This window comes from Falco naumanni, chromosome 4, assembly GCF_017639655.2.
Source record: "Falco naumanni isolate bFalNau1 chromosome 4, bFalNau1.pat, whole genome shotgun sequence".
Taxonomy (NCBI): domain Eukaryota; kingdom Metazoa; phylum Chordata; class Aves; order Falconiformes; family Falconidae; genus Falco; species Falco naumanni.
In genome coordinates this window covers 10,000,567-10,019,651 of record NC_054057.1, presented here as the reverse complement: position 1 = coordinate 10,019,651, position 19,085 = coordinate 10,000,567, and the positions used below count along the sequence as shown (strand labels likewise).

The following is a 19,085-nucleotide window of genomic DNA, read 5'->3' as shown; positions in this document are numbered from 1 at the left end:
GAAATTTGTACAACTGTTTTATTTTATTTTTTTTATTTCAAGTAAAGCTTATTTTTCTGCATCTTCCCTACCCAGAATGTTTTGTTTTTGTTTTTTTTTTTAATGAATCATCTGCTTCCTGGTAACATGGTTACTGTTCTGAACACATAAACCAACAGATGATACCTGATCTACAACAAGCACTTCCTTTTCCAAACCACTACTACATTTTCCATGTTAAATTAACTCTTGATTTTGTGATCACAGGAATTTGAACAGAGCTCTCCAGGGAACAAGGCAATAGTTTTCACAGGTGTTTAGCCTGGCAAACAGGGGATGCTGACTTCAAGCTCATTACTAAAAAGGACAATAACCTCCAAATAAAAATACTATTAGCATTATTCTGATCAAATGAATTCTACAAAACATGTTAGTAACTAGCTTGCTCAGAAAGGTTTAAAGTTAGTGTCACTGACACATGCATTCATCATATGCCTAATGATCCTGACTCCTTGTTGTAACTTTATAAATATTTTTTTATACAGTAAGTAACAGAGTTACAAATTCAGTTCATCTCTCATCACTAATCTACAGACACACCACTACATTTGTTTAGTAGGTTGGAGGACAGCTAATTATAGAAATTTAACTAGTATGCAACTGTTAAGAGTTTGAGGATAGTACATATGTAGTGATTTTACTGGTCTTGGTCAATAAAGACTGCTGCTTGTCAATCTATAACAGACTCTCCCACGCTGTGATTTGGATGAGAACAGCTTTCACAGCTATTGTAGCGATGTTTTACAGTCTTGGCTCACTCAAAAAAATGTGTTTGTTCTAAGGAATACCTGATGGTGAGGTTTTTCTTCTGAGACTCTTGTTCTCAGAATAGAAATAGGAGAAACTGAGGACTGAATGATAGTCTAAGGCGTATTAGCCTAATAGTTTAGCAGAAAGATTAGAAAAAGACTGTATCTTCAAAGCCCTTTCCCAACAAATTAATCCATAGCATGCAGAACACAAAATCTTACTTAAACCTATATTTCAAATTTTCCCTATTACATAAGACAGAACCAAGCATCTCATTTTTTTCAAGAAAGTCAATTTAGCAGGAAATATTACGTCAACAGTGCAAAGAACAGCAAAGCAATGTATCAGCAGACATAGTACTGGCTTCCAACTTTCCACAAAACCATGAAGAGGCTAGCTGTTATAATAAATAAAGTAAAAAGCTTGCACATTTTCAAACTACAAACAAGGACAATTTGATTTTTCAGTATCCTGTTGAGAGCTTAAATTGTACAAAATTTTAGTTGCCTTCACAGCCAGAATGAATTATGCCATCCAGTACATATTCCCATTTCCTGTATTTGAAAAATCAAATATCTGAATGATAAAACTCAAAATCCCAGCCTTAAAACAAGCCCAAACCTCAGCACCTGGACAGGTCGTGTCCAGAAGCTACACATGGCAAAAGGGCTGTTTCTACAAGCCACCTGTAGGTTTTGGACCCCTTGAAGTATCCTGTGCTGATACACACAGACAGATCCTGTCCGCGTTGGGAAAATATCTTGGCAGATATGTGGTGTTGGTAATCAGCAAGAGAGAAATGCAGGGGAGAAAGCAGTGGTAAAGGTGAACTGAATGGGAAGAACGTGATGCTACTCTGACAGGGTCACCCAAAACGTATTTCAGATCAGATAAATGCTACACAATCACTTGTCTTCATGTGCCAGTTTAGAGCACTAACAAGGCTACTTACAAAGGTCCTTGTCACACTACGCTGTACGACTAAATGAGAGGAAAAAGCATAAAAACCAGAACTACATCTCTACCACTTACTGCATCAGAAAAAAAGATAGATTAAAAATGCCCTTACATACTAATTTCAACTGTTTTACTGACCTTTTTTGTAGTTTAAACATGCTACATACTTGCTCTTTACATCTTGGGAAAATTTTAAAATGGAAATTCCAATAATTATTATTTTAAAAAAATGTTCTTTGATTCTTTCCCCAGACAGGAACAGAAACATTTTTATTGCCTCATAAAGTGCTGCTTGGATGATATCAACCACAAATACAAGAAAAGGTCTCCATCACAAAAGATGTCATTGTTCAACATCAGAAGCAGAATTTAACTCATTTATTTCAATCTGGATAAACTCCCAAGTGGGTACATCCAAATTCATTTATAACTGGCTTGCCACAAATTTGATTTACGCCAGTTTAAAAATAGAACCTGCTTAAAGACGGGGTGAAATTTCATAGGTACAGAGGGCTGAGGCAGTTAAAGAATTTAATGTCATCCCTATAATTTGTCTGATTAGAAACCTGGCATTTTTCCTGAGGGGAAAAAAGAAATGACAGATGTAGCCTTTGCTAACTGTGAAACAAATATCAAATCTCCCACTAACTCTGGCAGGAATAAGGACAAGCCCTGTGTCCAACCCTGATGTCACTACCTTAATTGAATTTTAGCTGGGGCACTTGTGTTAACATTCTTAACATTTGTGGAGTGTTATTGTTTATTTCAGAACGGACTGAGCACTATTTTTATACCGCATTTGGAAAAAAGGAACCAGCAGCAGCACAAAGCGGTGTCACAAAACATTATGTTGATGTTGCAAATCTATGCCCCATCTTTTTAAATACTTCTGGTTCTCTTGAAGGCTCCCTATCTAATTAGAAAATGGCTGACAATCTCATTTAAAGATCTTTAAAACCACACCGAACGATGAAATCCTCTTTTCTGGTGGGTTTTTTTTTTGTTGTTGTTGTTTTTAAACTACAGGCCTCACAGCCATGAAAGACATGCAGAGATTCCAGGTTGAAAGCTCATTTTGAACAGCCACAGAGAGGTTTTCTTTTCAAATCTATTTAGAATAAAGACACTTGGCAAGTACATCATACAGTCCACGTCTTGTTTGTGATTCTGTGTTTCTTATTGCATTATCAGCTCTGTAATAACCTCCTGCTCATAGCAGGCATGAAGGCACCACTTATAAATACCAAAGTTCAAGGACAGAGATCTCATGCCGAACAGAATCATGTACTTTTTGCCAGCTTCAGTAATTGCTTACAGGAAACTTCTGTACATTTCTTTCATGGGACGGCACACAGCAAATCAAACACTTCCCACGATCTCAGGACAGTATTCCACCCACATCAATAAAATATGAGAAATAACACGCAGCAATTTAATAATGATGACCCCTCTTTCGGATAAGGGTTTTCATACAATTGATTTAATAAGACAAGTTTAGGAATTTCTCTTAACTCTTGTATGCCAGGAGCTGGACATTTTTGGGATGCATCCAGAGGAAAAGCCGTTTCTGTGATGTCATCAGAGCATTCCAGTTTATAGCAGTCCTAAACGGTCTCAAGCCTTACACTTCCTGATCATCTGGAAAAACCCACCTTCAAAACGTAGGCATTAGGACTGAACATTTCATTAATAGGTTTGCTGTATGGCTCATGATATAACAAAATACTGAAAGAATGTTGTAGCGAACCAGCAAAGGGGACTGCTGCCAATATAAAAACAACAGAAAATTTACAGAGAGCACACACAGCAAAAAAGTGCTTGGAGAAAGGACAACAATCTCCAGGAGCCCTGAACTGATGTTCCAATGGTCAGATGCATTTAGTTAGCTCTGCAGTGAACTAAGGGAAAGACTGCTACTTAGTCCTACTGACGGCCAAACATATGGCCTTTGAAACAATAGCTGGTTAATTTTGCTCAGAGCTATCTATTTAAACCAAGCAAAAACTTTCTTAGCCAATAAAAGAAACGCTTGTCCGTCTGTTATTTGGTTGTTTTTAAAAGAACAATCTTAGAGGCGTTAGATCTCCTAACGTGTACCCAAATAAGACCACTATTTTTCTACCTTCCTTTAGGATTCAAGCAAATTGCCTTTGACAACAGACACAGCACCACGGTTCTTCATGCAAAGAACATGATCTTGTGGTTTGAGGAGAACACTATGCACTGCATGCCAGCAGTTGGAACTGGAAAAGGATGTTCAAGACTACAGTCTTCCAACTATGTCCTCCTTCATTAATATTTAGCGGTACATGTTTCATCACAAATATTGTGCACACCCCTTCTAGTTTTCCATTTCTGAAAACAGATGTTTAAAATTAAGACAGGCTTTTAGCTTGCTTCTGGTACTTTCTGTAGGTCTCACATGCCCCTTCCTGAGAAGACAGCTACAGTCAGCAAAAGTTTACTGCTTACTTTAAAACCAGCTAAGCTTAACCCATGTTCTGAGGGAAGCGTTTAGGCCTTCCGAACAACTCAAAGCTTTTGTGACTTCGGCGTTTTTGCATCTCACACTACATTACCAAAAAAGGTAATTCTACTAATCAACCAGCAAAGGAGCAACTACTAATCACTTCTCTGTCCTATTACTCTGAGACTCTGTTTCACTGCTCGCAGATTTCCAAACCACGCAACCTTTCTGACAAGGATGCTCTGTCACTTAGGCCTGTACTTCCCATGCATTTTTTACTTTTTCCAGTTTACACTCACCAATTCTGAATTTGAGATAGGTAAGTAGATACAAATGTAGCTTGTAGAAAGTCAAATCCAAGTCTGCATTTAGGCTTTCAAATTACCAAGTATTTTCACTGTCAATTACTTTAAAACGGCCATCAGGGATAAAACACTGGAGGGATGCCTTGGAAAATGTTACCATAATCCCAAACCAAAGAGTCATGCTTTAAGCGGTGCTGTTGACAGTGTTTGTGTCAATACTTTCAATGAAAACCTTGACCAGACTTCTATCATTCAGAACTTTAGAGAAGACTACTACAATGAAGCAGACAGATCCAAGAGAAGATAACAGAGTTCAAAAAAAACCCCCAAAAGTCTAAAACCAAATCAGTTTCTTGAAGAAACAGATCTATGCTGACTTTCCATCTCTGCAGTACACAGACACAGCCCATTCAACACCACCATTGACTTGAGACTTTAAGCTCTTGTTGTATTTGTAGTAGAGCGCAACAAGTCACTGAACGCGGAAAAGAAAGCAAACTTTGCCGTTTTGTAACACACCCATTGGTAGTAGCTTCTGCAAAAGGGAAATGAAAGCTACAAGGAGAACCACAGCGAAGCAAGTTGCTACTGCAACTTAACTGCTATGCTGAGTAAAATAGAAGACAGGCTCTTAAGACAGTGCTGCAAGCTATATGTCTCCTGCTACTGCAGCCAAGGCAGGTACAAGAGCAACAACTTGAAAGTCCTTTTCAGCTTGCATTAGGTGTACATTCATTCCTGAGAACAATATAACCATACTAAACATGTAGTGCAGCACCGTGCAAGTACATTCGTTCCTTTCAGCATATCTCACTAGATAACAGCTCATGATACCACACTGTCTCATCCTCTACAGTCTTGGGTGTGATGATTCTTCCCAAATTATCTTATTTTAGCATCTGTTCCTTCACAGAACTGGCAAAGGGCAAACATTGCTGGACATAGGCTACAAAGGTTCACTGACTGTGGTACTGCCCAAAAACATACCTGCACCCTCCCATCCTTGCCCTAAACTCTTAAAAGAATTCCTGAATTTACTCACATCATTAAACTCTTAAAAGAATTCCTGAATTTACTCACATCACTTAGGATTTATTCCCTAAAAATTGTTTTAGACCCGAGATAAACTGCTACAGAGCAGCCAGCTATGCCCACTCCATCCAAATACTAGATATATTAGACAGACTAGAACTGTCAAAAAGTCTGTACAAACTCCATCCCATGCACTCGCTCTAGAGAACAGGCATTTCCAAAATGCAGACCATGTCTTCTGCATGAATCTTTTGAGAGAAGCTCCTACACTAGTAGGTGAACACAAGCAAGGGGAAAATAAAGATTTATAGAGATGGACAGTTGAATGTTGTATCGAACAATTGTTTTAGCTGGATGAACACAATGCAGTGTTCATTGGAGAACATGAGAAAACAGTCACTTATTTGTGATCAACTAGCACTAATGTGATGCAAACTGGGGCATCAGTTTAGTCCACCTCTATCCTAAGCAATGAAAACAAAAAATTAAAAGGTTCAAGACAACAGGAATATTCTAAAAATCAAGAATCCAGTCTCAAACTTACAGACTTCACATTTAATTTGCAGGGAACACTTTATATAAACCAAGGAGTGTTTCTTGAAAATCACATTGTTTCATCAAGCCATCTGTTACTTGTAGCCAAAATTACAATTTGAAAAATTTGCCCATATTTTATTTTAGCACAGCATAAAATATTATCAAATTTATTGTTATTAAAAACGTTATTTTTCCCATCAGGCAGAAGTGGTATCATTAAAAACATCAACTGCATACTTTATAACATCTATTTTTATCTTGGTCAAGAAGATGACTCTGAAAGTTGCTGGGGGCAAAGGATTATAAAAGCACAACCAAGCTCCTGGGAGAGTCCTGAAAATAGTTTTGCAATGTTCATGGAAGATATATATCAACACTGCTCTTATAGGGCTTAGTCGAACAGAAGTTGAAAGAAGCTTAACCAGGAGCAGATGTTTCCCTTCACACCAGGCTGTTTAAAATACAGAATATGCTATTTTTTACCATCTCTTGTTATATATACACTTACAAAATGTTAACAAAATGCACTTTAATAAATATTATCACAGCAGATCATAAACAGCTGAACCATTGATGTTGAGTTTCAACTTCTGCTTTGTGACCGTATCTACTTCTAAGATCCAAATACTTAAAAATAAAATAGAGGCTCTGTCTGCATTGAAAACATGCAGAAAACAAAGCAGTCCACTAAGTGCTCAGCAATGGTTTCCATTACAATGTACTAAAGAAATAAATGTTGTATTGTTCTTTTGCAAATACCCTGGAGAGTGAAGGTTTTGGGGTGGGATTTTTTGGGTTTGTTTTAAGGATGGAAATGATTTTAGAAGAGGTTGAGATCACATCTAGATAAGTAATCCTAGGTAATAAACAGTACTCTAGAGGGGTCATTTTCTAGCCACAAAAGTAAATTTAAACTGCTTATTCATTTGAAGAATGATCCTCTGAGCAATATTAAAAGACTCAGTTTTTTCCCCTCTTCCAGCTTGTACTGCCACCTGCTCTGACTGCATACGCTGCAAGAAACTTCTGAACAGGCCAGCTAAAACATATTTAAAGTAAAGAATAATGCTTAGGATTACAATAACCATCTAAGGAACCTCTACACCAACAGAGCAATCAGAGACTTCACAGGAGAGATCTTCGTAGGACTGCAGCCACAGAGTCATGAAATCCAACAGTCAGTCTAGTGCTCTTCAGAGCACACAAGCTGCATCTCTTTGTTCCTTCTAAAGAAATCTCAATGCAAAAATTAAGAGACGAAGAATAAGAAAAGACAAACAAAAAGAGACAAGAATGTGAGAAATACTGGAACAGTTATATAAAAAAACCAGTATTTTTCTTAATTATAAATAGAAGTAAAAAAAAATGACAAGATTAGTAGTTTTCACTTTTTTTTTAGGGAATTGCAGACTTCATTTGCTTGTCATACTGTTACAAACACAAATAGTATATACTTATATAAAAAGTACACACTATCATGGACAAATTTTTTCTATGACATATTTCTCATTTTCTTACTGTTTCATAGTTAGATGCTGTTCCGAGTTTCAAAACTCAGAAGCTGAGAGTTCAAAATCATTTAATATTGCTTTCACACAACATATGGACATGTGAAGTCCCTTGTTTTGATCATATAAGACAAATGTTCATTCTGATATAAGTAAATACGTAGGAAATAAGTGAAGAGCCAAGTCTGGTCTGAATCACTCCCTTGAGTAGGAACATCTATGGAAGATATTTGAAAAGTTCTTGAGAATTCATCATATAGGCACTCAGGTTTTATTTTATAGGAGAAACAGAAGTCCTCGTAAATACTCCAACCCTGCTACTACCTTAAAAGAAGCTGGAGAATCAACCTGTCTTTTAACAGCAATACTAATATAAAAATATTTCACCAATTAATGCCGTAACACAGATGACTCTCCAGAAAACAACGCGCATGAACTAATACAGCAGTTCTCTTGATAACACCAAAACAGCTACAGAAGAATGGATGAAAAAACCCACGAGACCAGGAAAAGAAGTATCTCAGTAGTTTGATAAAAATGTCCGTATGCAGAAACACGCAGCAAGGCTGACTTGCGGTTGGTCAGAGAGTGTAGCCATCCCTTACCCAACCACTCAGACAGATTCCTGCCTGTTGTCTGCCCCAAAGGAGAGAGGGCAGGGAACAGGCAGGAGAATCCAACCCCTCCAAGAAACGTCTTGCCTTTCAGGACTACACTGAGTAAGTTCAACTACAGTTTGAACTTGTCGGTAGTCACGTCCATGAATGTCGAGTGCACAAACCAACACTCGAAATGTACTAATTCCTCATGCCAGTTCTATTCCTGATAATATTTTCTTTTTTTAAAAGACATTTAGAAAAATTCCAGTAAATACCAGTTGATACCATATATTCCATAAAACTGGCAACATGGCTCAAATACGGTAGAACCATATTTCAATGTAGGATGTGAATTCTTCATACAAGTGTTAATATTGTATGGCCTTTCTTTCAGAATAGTCCCATTCCCCATGCAACTTGCCTTTGTACCAGGAAGAACTGGGAGTTACCGTTTCAGATGCCAGCTCTAGAACAAGTACATGGGTGGCAGTGTCCTTGCACTGTGTTTCGTTGGCATATTCCTCCCTGGGATCCCAACTCACTTAAGTCTGAGAGGTACCATCACTTCCTTGGCCCAGCAATGCTATTACTAGAAAATAAATGTCAAACTTACAGGCCAAGTCACTACATCTGCAGGAGTCCAGATTATTTCTAAGGTGCTTTGGACTATATGGAAGTTGTTCAGAGGACCACTTAAGGAAGTGACAAGTTACTGGCAGCTCTGGAGCAACTGCTGGTGTCGGCATTTGTATGCTCGCTGAACTTCACCAAGACTATGAACAGAGGGAACAGCAACTAGCAGATCTGATGGACTCTCATATGGCAGATTTCACCCCAAGATAAACACCACATAGGTGTTTTCAAGATGGCAGTAGTGTTCCGAGCTGAACTGGTCCACGTCTGAAAATGCAAAACCAATTATCCATCTGTACGGCCTTAGGTTTGTTGGAAGAAATTAGACTCGTTTCTGAGTCAAGTAAGGACAGATCAGCAGGGAGAGGGGTCCTCGTCTAGTCAAAAACACAAACTGAAGATGCCAGCATTTGGGTTTCAGTTAAACTGCTGCATTTTTAAACGCTTTTCCATGTTTAACATACTTCCCCAGGGAAGGATAACGAGTCGACGAGGGACAAGAAATATGAACTCTGCAATGGGCTCAAACTGAAAACATGTTAACATACAAGAATTTAGTTCTGAAAGAGCATTATTCTGCAGGCAACTAAGGATACAAAAATGTGCTTCCTAAATTTTAAAAGTCAGAATTGGGAAGAAACAGTACAGAAATTAGCCTCCATTTCCTAACCTTTCACCAACACCACAAAGATGTGAACACAGGAGTAAAACCTTGTGCCTGTTACAGTTCTTCTACAGCACGTAACTGATGTGGAAAACAGGTAATGAGAAACATATTTGGCATTCATATATGACTGCGTATCCAAAATAACTTTTCTTGGGATGTCAGCCTAGCTTCTCCTTCCCTTACTTGTCTCAGCAGATTCAGGAGAACACTCTCAGATGAAAAAAACGATAATAGAACACACAGAAATAAAGAGCAACTAAGGAAGTAATTAAAGGCTACCCTATTTTACATGAGACACAAGTCAAAGTCTTACAAAACACGGTATCTTAGAAGTAACATCTCTGACTTACAACAACTTCAGAATGATCTGAGCCACAGCGATCAGAAGTTCAGAAGTTAGCTTTGCTCATTAAAAAGCAAATGAGCAAATCTTTAATTTCTGTTTTGCCTGAGAGCTAAAGACAGGAGTGCTAATACCAATACAGCAGTAAGTACATACACAAGAGTTAAGTTACTTCTTTCATTGCCCAGGAATTATGTGACAAAGAGACCATGGGATGGTTGGAACTCTTCAGGACAGGCTGAGCCGCAACAGATCCACATTGATATGAAAGAACAAACAACGGAGTGATGTCAACACAACATTAAGCTACAGGAAGAGTGTATTCTATGCAACATTATGTCCCCAATACTTAACTGCCTCCTGTCTTCCATGGCTCTTAACCACGGTCAGAAGCCACAGTAGTGGCCAAAATTTACAGAAGAGAGTAAAGAATTGGGACCGAGTCCTAAAGCACAGAAGGATCTCAACAACAGAACACAGGTTTGACCAGCGAGTCTTAGTCATTTTTTAAATGGTTTACAGTCAACATTGTACTGAGGCACTTTGTTTCAGTGAGCAAGAAGCATTCGCTAGGTGAAATAACATCCTTGTTTCTACTTCATTACTCTTAAACATTTATATGGAGTTACAGAAGAAGAAAAGAGATTACCCATGCTGCATGGCACTGCAGAATTGTTTTATGTTTGCCAGAAGCAAGCAGTTAATATTCAATATGACAGACATTTTCAATGCAACAAAAAGTCAATTGAGAAAAGTCGTCACTAAAATTGCATCCTTGTTCAAACTCCACGTAAACAATACTTGCTCATCTGTGCATAATAAAATATTAAAAATTAGTTTTTCCAGGCTAGAGTGTTTTTTTTTTCTAGTAAATTCACGGAGAAAATTTTGACTTGTTATTTGTTTTGAAAATATGGCTACTCTATCTGGTATCTTTTTTTTTTTTTTTAAACATAGTAATTTGCAATGCAGTAAGATGGTAATCCTGTGCTAAAAGCCTCTGTTACGAAAAGCTCTGTGATCAAGAATTTGCCTATTCAATTACAGCACTCTATTAACTTCAATTGTATTCCACAGTTTGAGAAGAATTATAGGGTTGTTCTTTTTTAAAAGCAAGTGATTGCCCCCTCTAACAGCTTTTTGTTACTACTTTCTTTGAAGAACAGCCTTTATTTTTCTTTTTTTTTTTGTAAACATCTGGTTTATATGCCCTTAAAAGAAACGGACATTTTTGTTGCTCAGACAAATTAGTTAATATGACGATTAATCCCTACTCCCAAACAAGTCCTGTTTCCCCGAGTTAGATTTACATAAAAGTGTTGAGACTTTCACAATGCGTTTAATCAGATATAGACAGTGACACACCACACACTTGACAGCAACAGCTTCAAAGAACTTCAAATTCCTCTACATCAAAAAACATCTGAGGATGAGACACATACTCAGCCTACAGAGAAACAGTAAATATACGTTTCAGCTATTAAAATTTAAATTATTATCTTTCAAAAAGGCATATTCATAACCCCATAATCAAATGGCTTCTACCAACAGAAACATTGCCGTATCTAGAAAAGCATTCTAAAGAGTCTCAAAACTGGATGTTTATGGAAATAAGATGACTCCTAGATTGTCATTTTGTTTTCATGTTAGCCATACTCTTCCTGAAGTTACAAATGCAAGGAAATTTTCTGTTGCAATGATGCAAAATTTTGCTATCAGTTGTGACAGATAAGCCTTTATTTCTACTCTGACTGAAAGAACCGAAGAACAAAATCAAACATGTTGAAACCGATACACAATAATACACCAGCTTTGTTTAAGTGTGAATATACTGTAAGAGTCCAAGATAGCATCAGAATAGTAGTGCAATACCACATTAAAACCTGAAGTCAATCTGGACTCCAACTTTTCAATATTAAGTGTTCAGAAAACTTTTTGTTTGTTCTGATACAAAAATCTGTATATCTTTAAGTATGATGATGACGATCATATAGTCATAGCTGCATTATTTTTAATCCAGTTTTTACAATTCATAGTAAAAAGGAAAGATTGAACATGAGCGTAGTCTGTCGAGCTGAGTCCCTATCAAGCTCACACAGCCTGTGATGAAATTTGTTTTACAGAATTTTCTGAACTATTATCACTGCAAGATGGATTAAAGCTAGAGGAGTATGCCTACTCATACTATTCTTGTACCATGTGGCCAAGTAAATATAGTATATAATGCTAGTTTTTATAACACGTAATAGGACACAACAGATGCTGCAAAATTTGAAACATGCACGATGAATCTCTCTTCACTAAAACGGACATAACCTGCTAATTTCCAGTCTGGCAGAATATTACAGCATCAAAAATAATTTTAAAAAGAAGGCGACAAATAAACAATTGCAGGTCTCTCTTCAATACCCCAGCATATAGAAAAGTTTATTGAAAGCCACACTATTCTGGATGACAAAGGGGTTTAGCTTACCAGTACCATTTCTAATTACTAACGTCATGTGATAATGAAACAAAACTTAAGTAATCTGGGGGACTCTGGGAGTTAATAGGTCTTTTAGCTACAGTACTATCCAACAGGATATTTTGACACTAAACCAGAAATTATATATATTGTTTCAACTTAAAATGTCTATTACAGGACTGTCTTCTACACTGGTGACCTAATTAATATAATCTGTGAGAGGTCATTCTCCTGTAGTCAGTTTCTATAATAATATGATCAAATATTATTTTTCTCTCAATAAACATAATTGCCCTTCAGATATTTAAAATCACAAAACACCTAATTCTACTGCAGTGTTTCAACTGCACAAAGTGTACACATACTCCTATTGTCAGACTGACAGAACTAGAAGCAATAATTATAGTGTAAAATCATACTGTTTTATATATAGTGCAAAAACAAAAAGTGTTTTGTTGGTTTTTTTTTTTTTTTTACTCACTTTCTTAATAAAATCAGGTATCTCCTTTTTGTCTGAAAGTTGGTTTAAAGAGGAGCAGCATTCTACCTCCAAGACATATCCTTCACTATGGACATCAGCTTTTGAAGACCTAAACAGGCAGACAGAAAAAAAGAATTAGTTTCTGTTGTTAACACTGGATACCCAGACACGTCCTTTATAAACATTTCTCACAGAAAGCTAAACTTTAGCCAGAACTTCAGCCCCAATACATTGACTCCATTGAGCTCAACACAGTTCTGACAAGCAGCGGCTACAGCATCTCACTTAATTGCTAGGGAAAGAAATCATACCAATGACTGCAGATGGTGGAATGTCTTGGGGACTTCCAAATTTCTTTATCTGTCCAAGAAACACTTTGTCAACCTGGTATCAAGGACATGCAGAGGTGACGCAACTCAGAACACGCAGAAAGCGGGTTCCAGTGCAATGAGCTGACAGATGCTCTGGGCCCCACAGGGCAGCCTGCTGCAGGCTGTGTTTAACAAGACAGTAACTAAAGGAAACCCTTCTCTTATCTAACATCATTCTAAGTCAATATTTAAAAATCAGGGGCTAATCAAAGGAGCCTATCCTTCAGTCTTACCTTACGCTTTGTTGTTGAAAAATGTAAAGTCATGTCTGAAATCCCTTCTCTTTCAGAAGACACTAACTCTTAAAATAATTCAAAATGTATGGCATCTGCCATATACATTGCTGAACAAATCACTGCTGGGGAAACATGGCATCAGACAAAATATGCAAAGGGAAAGTTCGGAAGTTATCCTGAATGATCTTGAGAACCAGTCTGTAGGCAAGCACTGCAAAGCAGCAGTACCGAAGGCAGTTTTCATCTCCTCTGTACTTCTATGAAAAGAAACTGATACACCTGATCAGTACAGGAAATCCAGAGAATCACTTATTATATATCAGTTCTTTAGGAGAACACATGGAGGAATGTACAAAAATAAAAGCTAGCCTATACTTCTTGGGATTAGTAACAAAGTCGTTATCTTAACATCCTTAATATCCCATAGGGAGAATCAAAAGATCTAGTCTGAAGTAAAGAACTAATCCTGGCCGGCAGTGGCTCAATGCACTGGGTACCGACAGGACAGGAAGAAAGCTGCAGAAGTGTGAACCAAAAGTGCCGAGGAAGCAGCGAAACAACAAAACAAGGGCTTTGCAGGCTTGCCATGCTTGCAAAAGTGAGTCTGCGTAAAAGGCCTGTTCTGGGGACTGAGACTGTGTGACATGTACAACGTGCTTCAGGTCCCAGGGGCTTTCCCAAGATGCTAACAGTTACCCTGAGCCACGAGATGCACAGGCTGCTGACTGCAAACTGGCAGTATGTTTCCTAGGCAATATTACAGAAATCTTCTTAAGTCTCACGTGACATCATATTTTGTACTTGGTCCTCCCACTCTCACACAGGCTATATTCTCACTTCGTTCCTCTTTATCTCATGTATATGTGGGACAGGTGTTACCAGACAGCGAATTGGTTGGGAACGCTGAAGTCCTTTCCCTATTTGTTTTTCCCCTCCTTTCTAGGTTTTTCTCTTAACTTGTGGTCCCGTTCTGTTCTTGATAGCGGACAAAAATCTTAACAAAACACTGGTGTCCATGGCAACGCTCCAAACATCTTTATAGGATTTACAGGAATCATTACTGGGGGGCTAAAGGTGTTCCACCACTACTCCTCTGTAACAGGTGTACAAAAATTAATTTAAGCAGCAAAAGAACAACTTTGTCAAGAAAAAAAATAGCATTTTGTGAGGGACAACACATGAACTGCAGACAACCATTTTTGCTGTTCTACATAGTGTTCAAGATAATCTATTCTGTTTCCACCAGATTAACTCATTGAATTCAAGAACGTAAAAATAAATATAAGAAAGTCATCCTGCTAGAGAATTTACTATTATACCTACATTTTTTTCCTAAAACCTGAATATGACTAACTGGAAATGTAGCCCTGATGTCATTTAGCCATGTTCCAGATAGAAATAGGTATGACTTAGGGCTCTCTAATGCTCTAGCAATCAATAAACTGCCATTTGATATGGCAGTGCAAAGTCCATACAACATCAAATGGAACAAACACAGTTCTCCAGCACTTCCATTGTTATGTAGTTACAAACCAGAACTGGGTTACCAGAAACAGGCAGCAAGGAACCAACCCCTTTTTAGACAACCAATCCCATTTTAGGGGGACAACACCAAACCTCTACAAATGTGAACACCAAACACCTCTGCCATTTCTCTCGCCGGGACAACCCACTGCGCTCATCACAGCTCCCTTCCAGTCCCGCTGAGAAAGCCTTACTCCAGCCCTTTGAAATAAATAGGCTTTGAAATAACGGAGCTCAAATTCAAAGTTAAGATATCAAATCCCAGAAATTAAGTATGTGCCATCTATTTCTGTGTCCACTCTTTCGTCAAGGCCTGTTTCCTTACATAGTGATCGGTCTCCATGCAAACCACAGCAATGCTGCAAATACGTTCCATGACAAACATCAAAATTTACTTAGTCTAATTGCGCCAAAAGAATGAGAAAGATTGTATTTTCATGTTTAAACCCACTGGCTGTCTGTTAAAACAAATTATTTTCAACATATATTGGTGAGGTTTACGCAGGTATAAGGAAGAGTGAAACTTGCCCTTGAACCACTGTCTCCTAATTCCCCCTCTCCCCCTCAATGGCTCCCTGGACTCTGATTTTCTGCAGTTTTTGGAGGACCCATTCCCAACTTCTTTGAAAGGAGTAAGAGTTATCTGTGATACAGATTATATCCATAAAAAGACAGTGATTCTTGCTGCAACTGCTTAAAATGACCTGTTTATTTTTTCTCCTTTAACTAGCACTTACTTTGAAATACACTTGCTGCTTGTGAATATTTAAGGAAACAGGAGACAGTGAATTCTTCCTCTAAACTGCGTTGGGCTCATGAAAGAAATTCCATCAAATACCACGGCACCCTGTTAGGAACATTATTTTACAGAACACACGTAACAGATCCTGCTGAAGGCTACAGAATCTTTAGTTAAAACCTTCCAACAGAAATACTTTATACTACCAAAAAGAATTTTCCATGCTTTCAAGTAAAACATGTCCAGATACGTTAAAAGCAAGTCTTTGTCTATACTGGTAGTTTTTACCTTTTTCAGAAAAATCTAAGAGCCTATTCTGTCAAAAACAAAAGTCATAGTTTTTCGTATGAAAATAATAAATAGCTGTGGATGTCACAGACCACAAAATAATTTTCTGAGTAAATCCAGGTGGGCAAGAAATTCTTTCCAGCCTCTATACAATAAACAATACATTTCAGATATGAATCACAAAGTATTTCACAAAGATCATAGAAGTCGCTCAACCCCTTTGAATATTATTAGCATAAACGTAGAGAATTAGCTAAATACAGCTACAGGTAAATTCTACACTGAACAGAAATTATTATAGTTTTGGGTTTATTCATTTAATGGGACTACTTTCGGGACCACTTTCCTTCCAGACTCTGAATTAGGACCCCCAAAATATGCACATCTATCAAGATCACAGAAGTCAGAGGAAAAGTCAAGAGTAGAGCTCAGATCTCCTGCTTCAGTCCTGTCCCTGCACTTGCATCCCCCCGTTCTCCTCTGAAGAAGGACCGAGAGTAATCATTTGAGAAATAACCCAATAAGCCATACTCTGGAGTCTCTTATCAGTTTTATATCTCGGGAAGTTACTGGGGGTCCAATATGTAATATATTTTAAAATTAAAGCAATGGTTTTCATTTCCACTTTCCCATCATATACAATTTCTCAACAAAAGCAAGAAAAATAGAAATGCTGAGATAAGTTTAGTTACAAAAATGTGTAAGCCCCAACAGTTTGAAAGATCTTCCTTTTCTTCTGGATGTACAGTCAGTGACTTCTTCCTCTTCTTTCCCTCCTCCTAGGTTGGAAAACTGAATCTTCCCCCCTTCATTGTCTGCAAATATTCGAGTTATTTTAATTACCTTTGTTCCTTTAATAAAAAAAATCCCTGGGTTAATTAGAAATGGCCCAGCTCTGAAAGAAGCACAACTGGACACAGTAATGCCGCACTCGTGTTGGAAACGAAGACAAACCAGAGAAGCTGGTACACCCCGACACATTACAACACCTTGTACTCACTACGACACATTTTGCGATACCCGAGGGAACAGAAGGGACAGTGCAAACACCACCAGCACTTCACCTACAGTGGGGAAGGGCAGTCTCCTGCCTGCCGCCCCAGAAGGGGACAAACCACTGGTTAATCGTGGAGACTGACAGAAAAATTCACTGTATCTTATACACCCTCAGCTATGTTTTTCTTCATTAAAGACTTCATCATTTGTTTCTCTCTATTGATTTTTCTGGAGAAGGATTTTTCTGTCACCGTAGGTACCCTCAGTGACCACCATGGCCATCTTAACCATGGTGTTGCGAAGAGCTGAGAGGGAACATCAGCCTGGTGCTGTACAGGGGGACGGCGTTTGCAGCCCCGGGGAGGAGGGCACCCTCAAGCATTACAGAAAAGGCTGAGTACCACAGACTTAAAGACAGTGGCATCTTGAATCCTAAATAGGACCTCTAGTGCCACTAAAGAAGAAGAAAATACATAGAATAAATAAGAGATTCACTTATAACGAGGAGTTCACTGGCCAAAAATATTTTACGATGGTTGTTTCAGTAGGCTGTCATTTCCTGCACAGCTGTTTGCAGTTAAGCGCCATTTCATGGTAGATAAACCATAACCGGCTGTAGAGTACCAGTAACTTACACAGTTACTATTAAAGCTGACAACTCAGTGTCTGTTACAAACTGGATTTCCAATCCTTTTCAGATACAAGAAGGAAATGAGGGAGCCAACATTTGGTCCTAATCTTCCTGATGTTCTCCATGCCCATAAACTCGGCAAGCCAATAAGCACACTTGTAAGCTGTGCAGACTCTCCAAAATGACTATTTGATTAAGATTACGCTAAGAATATAAGTGCAGTTTTGAGATTTTCCACCATGTAGGAACAGCTCTACAGTTCAAAATGCAACTGTACTTTTACAACAAACTGATCTATGTTACAAAAAACCAAACCCACATCCAGATGATTAACCAGAACGGTTGGTATCTGGATAATTTCAGGTTTTTAACAACCTAGTAAAACTAGAGTATCTGAAAACCAAGAAGGCAAAAATTAAAAACCCAAAGGTTTTATGATGCCCACCCAACAAACACCCAGGGTTTTATAAAAATAAAAGCAGGTATATTGTATTATGACAACCTCATCTCTTATCCACGTGACGCTGTTTTAACTTTATTACCTAAACATTTTCTTTACTAGGAATTTTCTCATATAGGAAACTTTGTCACTGGAATATATATTATTTGTTAGTAAATTTTTATAAACTTTTTTAAATGTCTGTCTATAGAGTTTCTTGAGAAAAGTTCAGGCACGTATGGATACATAGGCATCTTTAACGTGCAGTGTTTATAATTTTGAGAACACAGATGAAAGAACATTTATTTTGGGTGAATGTTAGAAGTTATTGTGAGGAAATATGTATTTCTTTGAACTTGAAACAAATAACAAGCTTTAAAAACTCAAGCCATTGTCCCTCGAGCTAAAGGAAGATATCTGTTGACTCTTGGGTATGGAATAAATATTATTTTTTCAGCAAGCTGAAATCAGCCTGCTGAGAGCAACAACACACGCTGCATTTGCACACAAAATGTGTATGATCCTAACGCTGATGAAGACAAAGTCTGACATTTGACGTCTTCAAGATTAAATCCTATGTGAAAACCAAATAGATACACATACACACACACACACACGCATTTACATTTACATTAAAAATACATTGTACCAATGCAAAGTATCTACTTTCATCAACTCAAGCAAGCACAGCAGCACTACAGTAGATCACTGACATTTTTTGTCAGATTGTGTCATTGTAAAACACCTTCCTTCAGCTGGAGGTCCTAGGGGTCTTCTGTAGCACATTTCAGGGGTGAAGGAGAAGGGGACTGGGAACAGTCAGCACAGGCGTAGCAAGGGTAGATCATACCCGACTAACCTGATGGCCTCTGGTGTTAAAACGAGCGGGTTTGTGGAAGAGTGGAGGGACGCAAGCGGCTGTCATTGGAGGCAATTTTAGCAAGAGGTTTGGCACTGGCTCCCACACTATTCTTGCATGCAAGTTAGGATACTATAGGCTGGAAAACCAGAGGAGTGAGAACAGTTCCATGGTTAATGGTGATGTCCCATCTGGAGGCCAGTGACTAGTGGAGTCCCCA

The 19,085-nt window shown here is 38.1% G+C and overlaps 1 protein-coding gene across 1 annotated transcript in view; it reads right to left on the bottom strand.

Annotated features, from left to right (window-relative positions):
- Positions 1 to 19,085, bottom strand: part of RFTN1 (raftlin, lipid raft linker 1) — a 97,574-nt gene that overhangs the window by 32,133 nt on the left and 46,356 nt on the right. Inside the window, exon 4 of the mRNA XM_040591044.1 lies at positions 12,783 to 12,891. Within this exon, the coding sequence (XP_040446978.1) occupies positions 12,783 to 12,891 (109 nt within the window). The remainder of the gene's footprint in view (positions 1 to 12,782; positions 12,892 to 19,085) is intronic.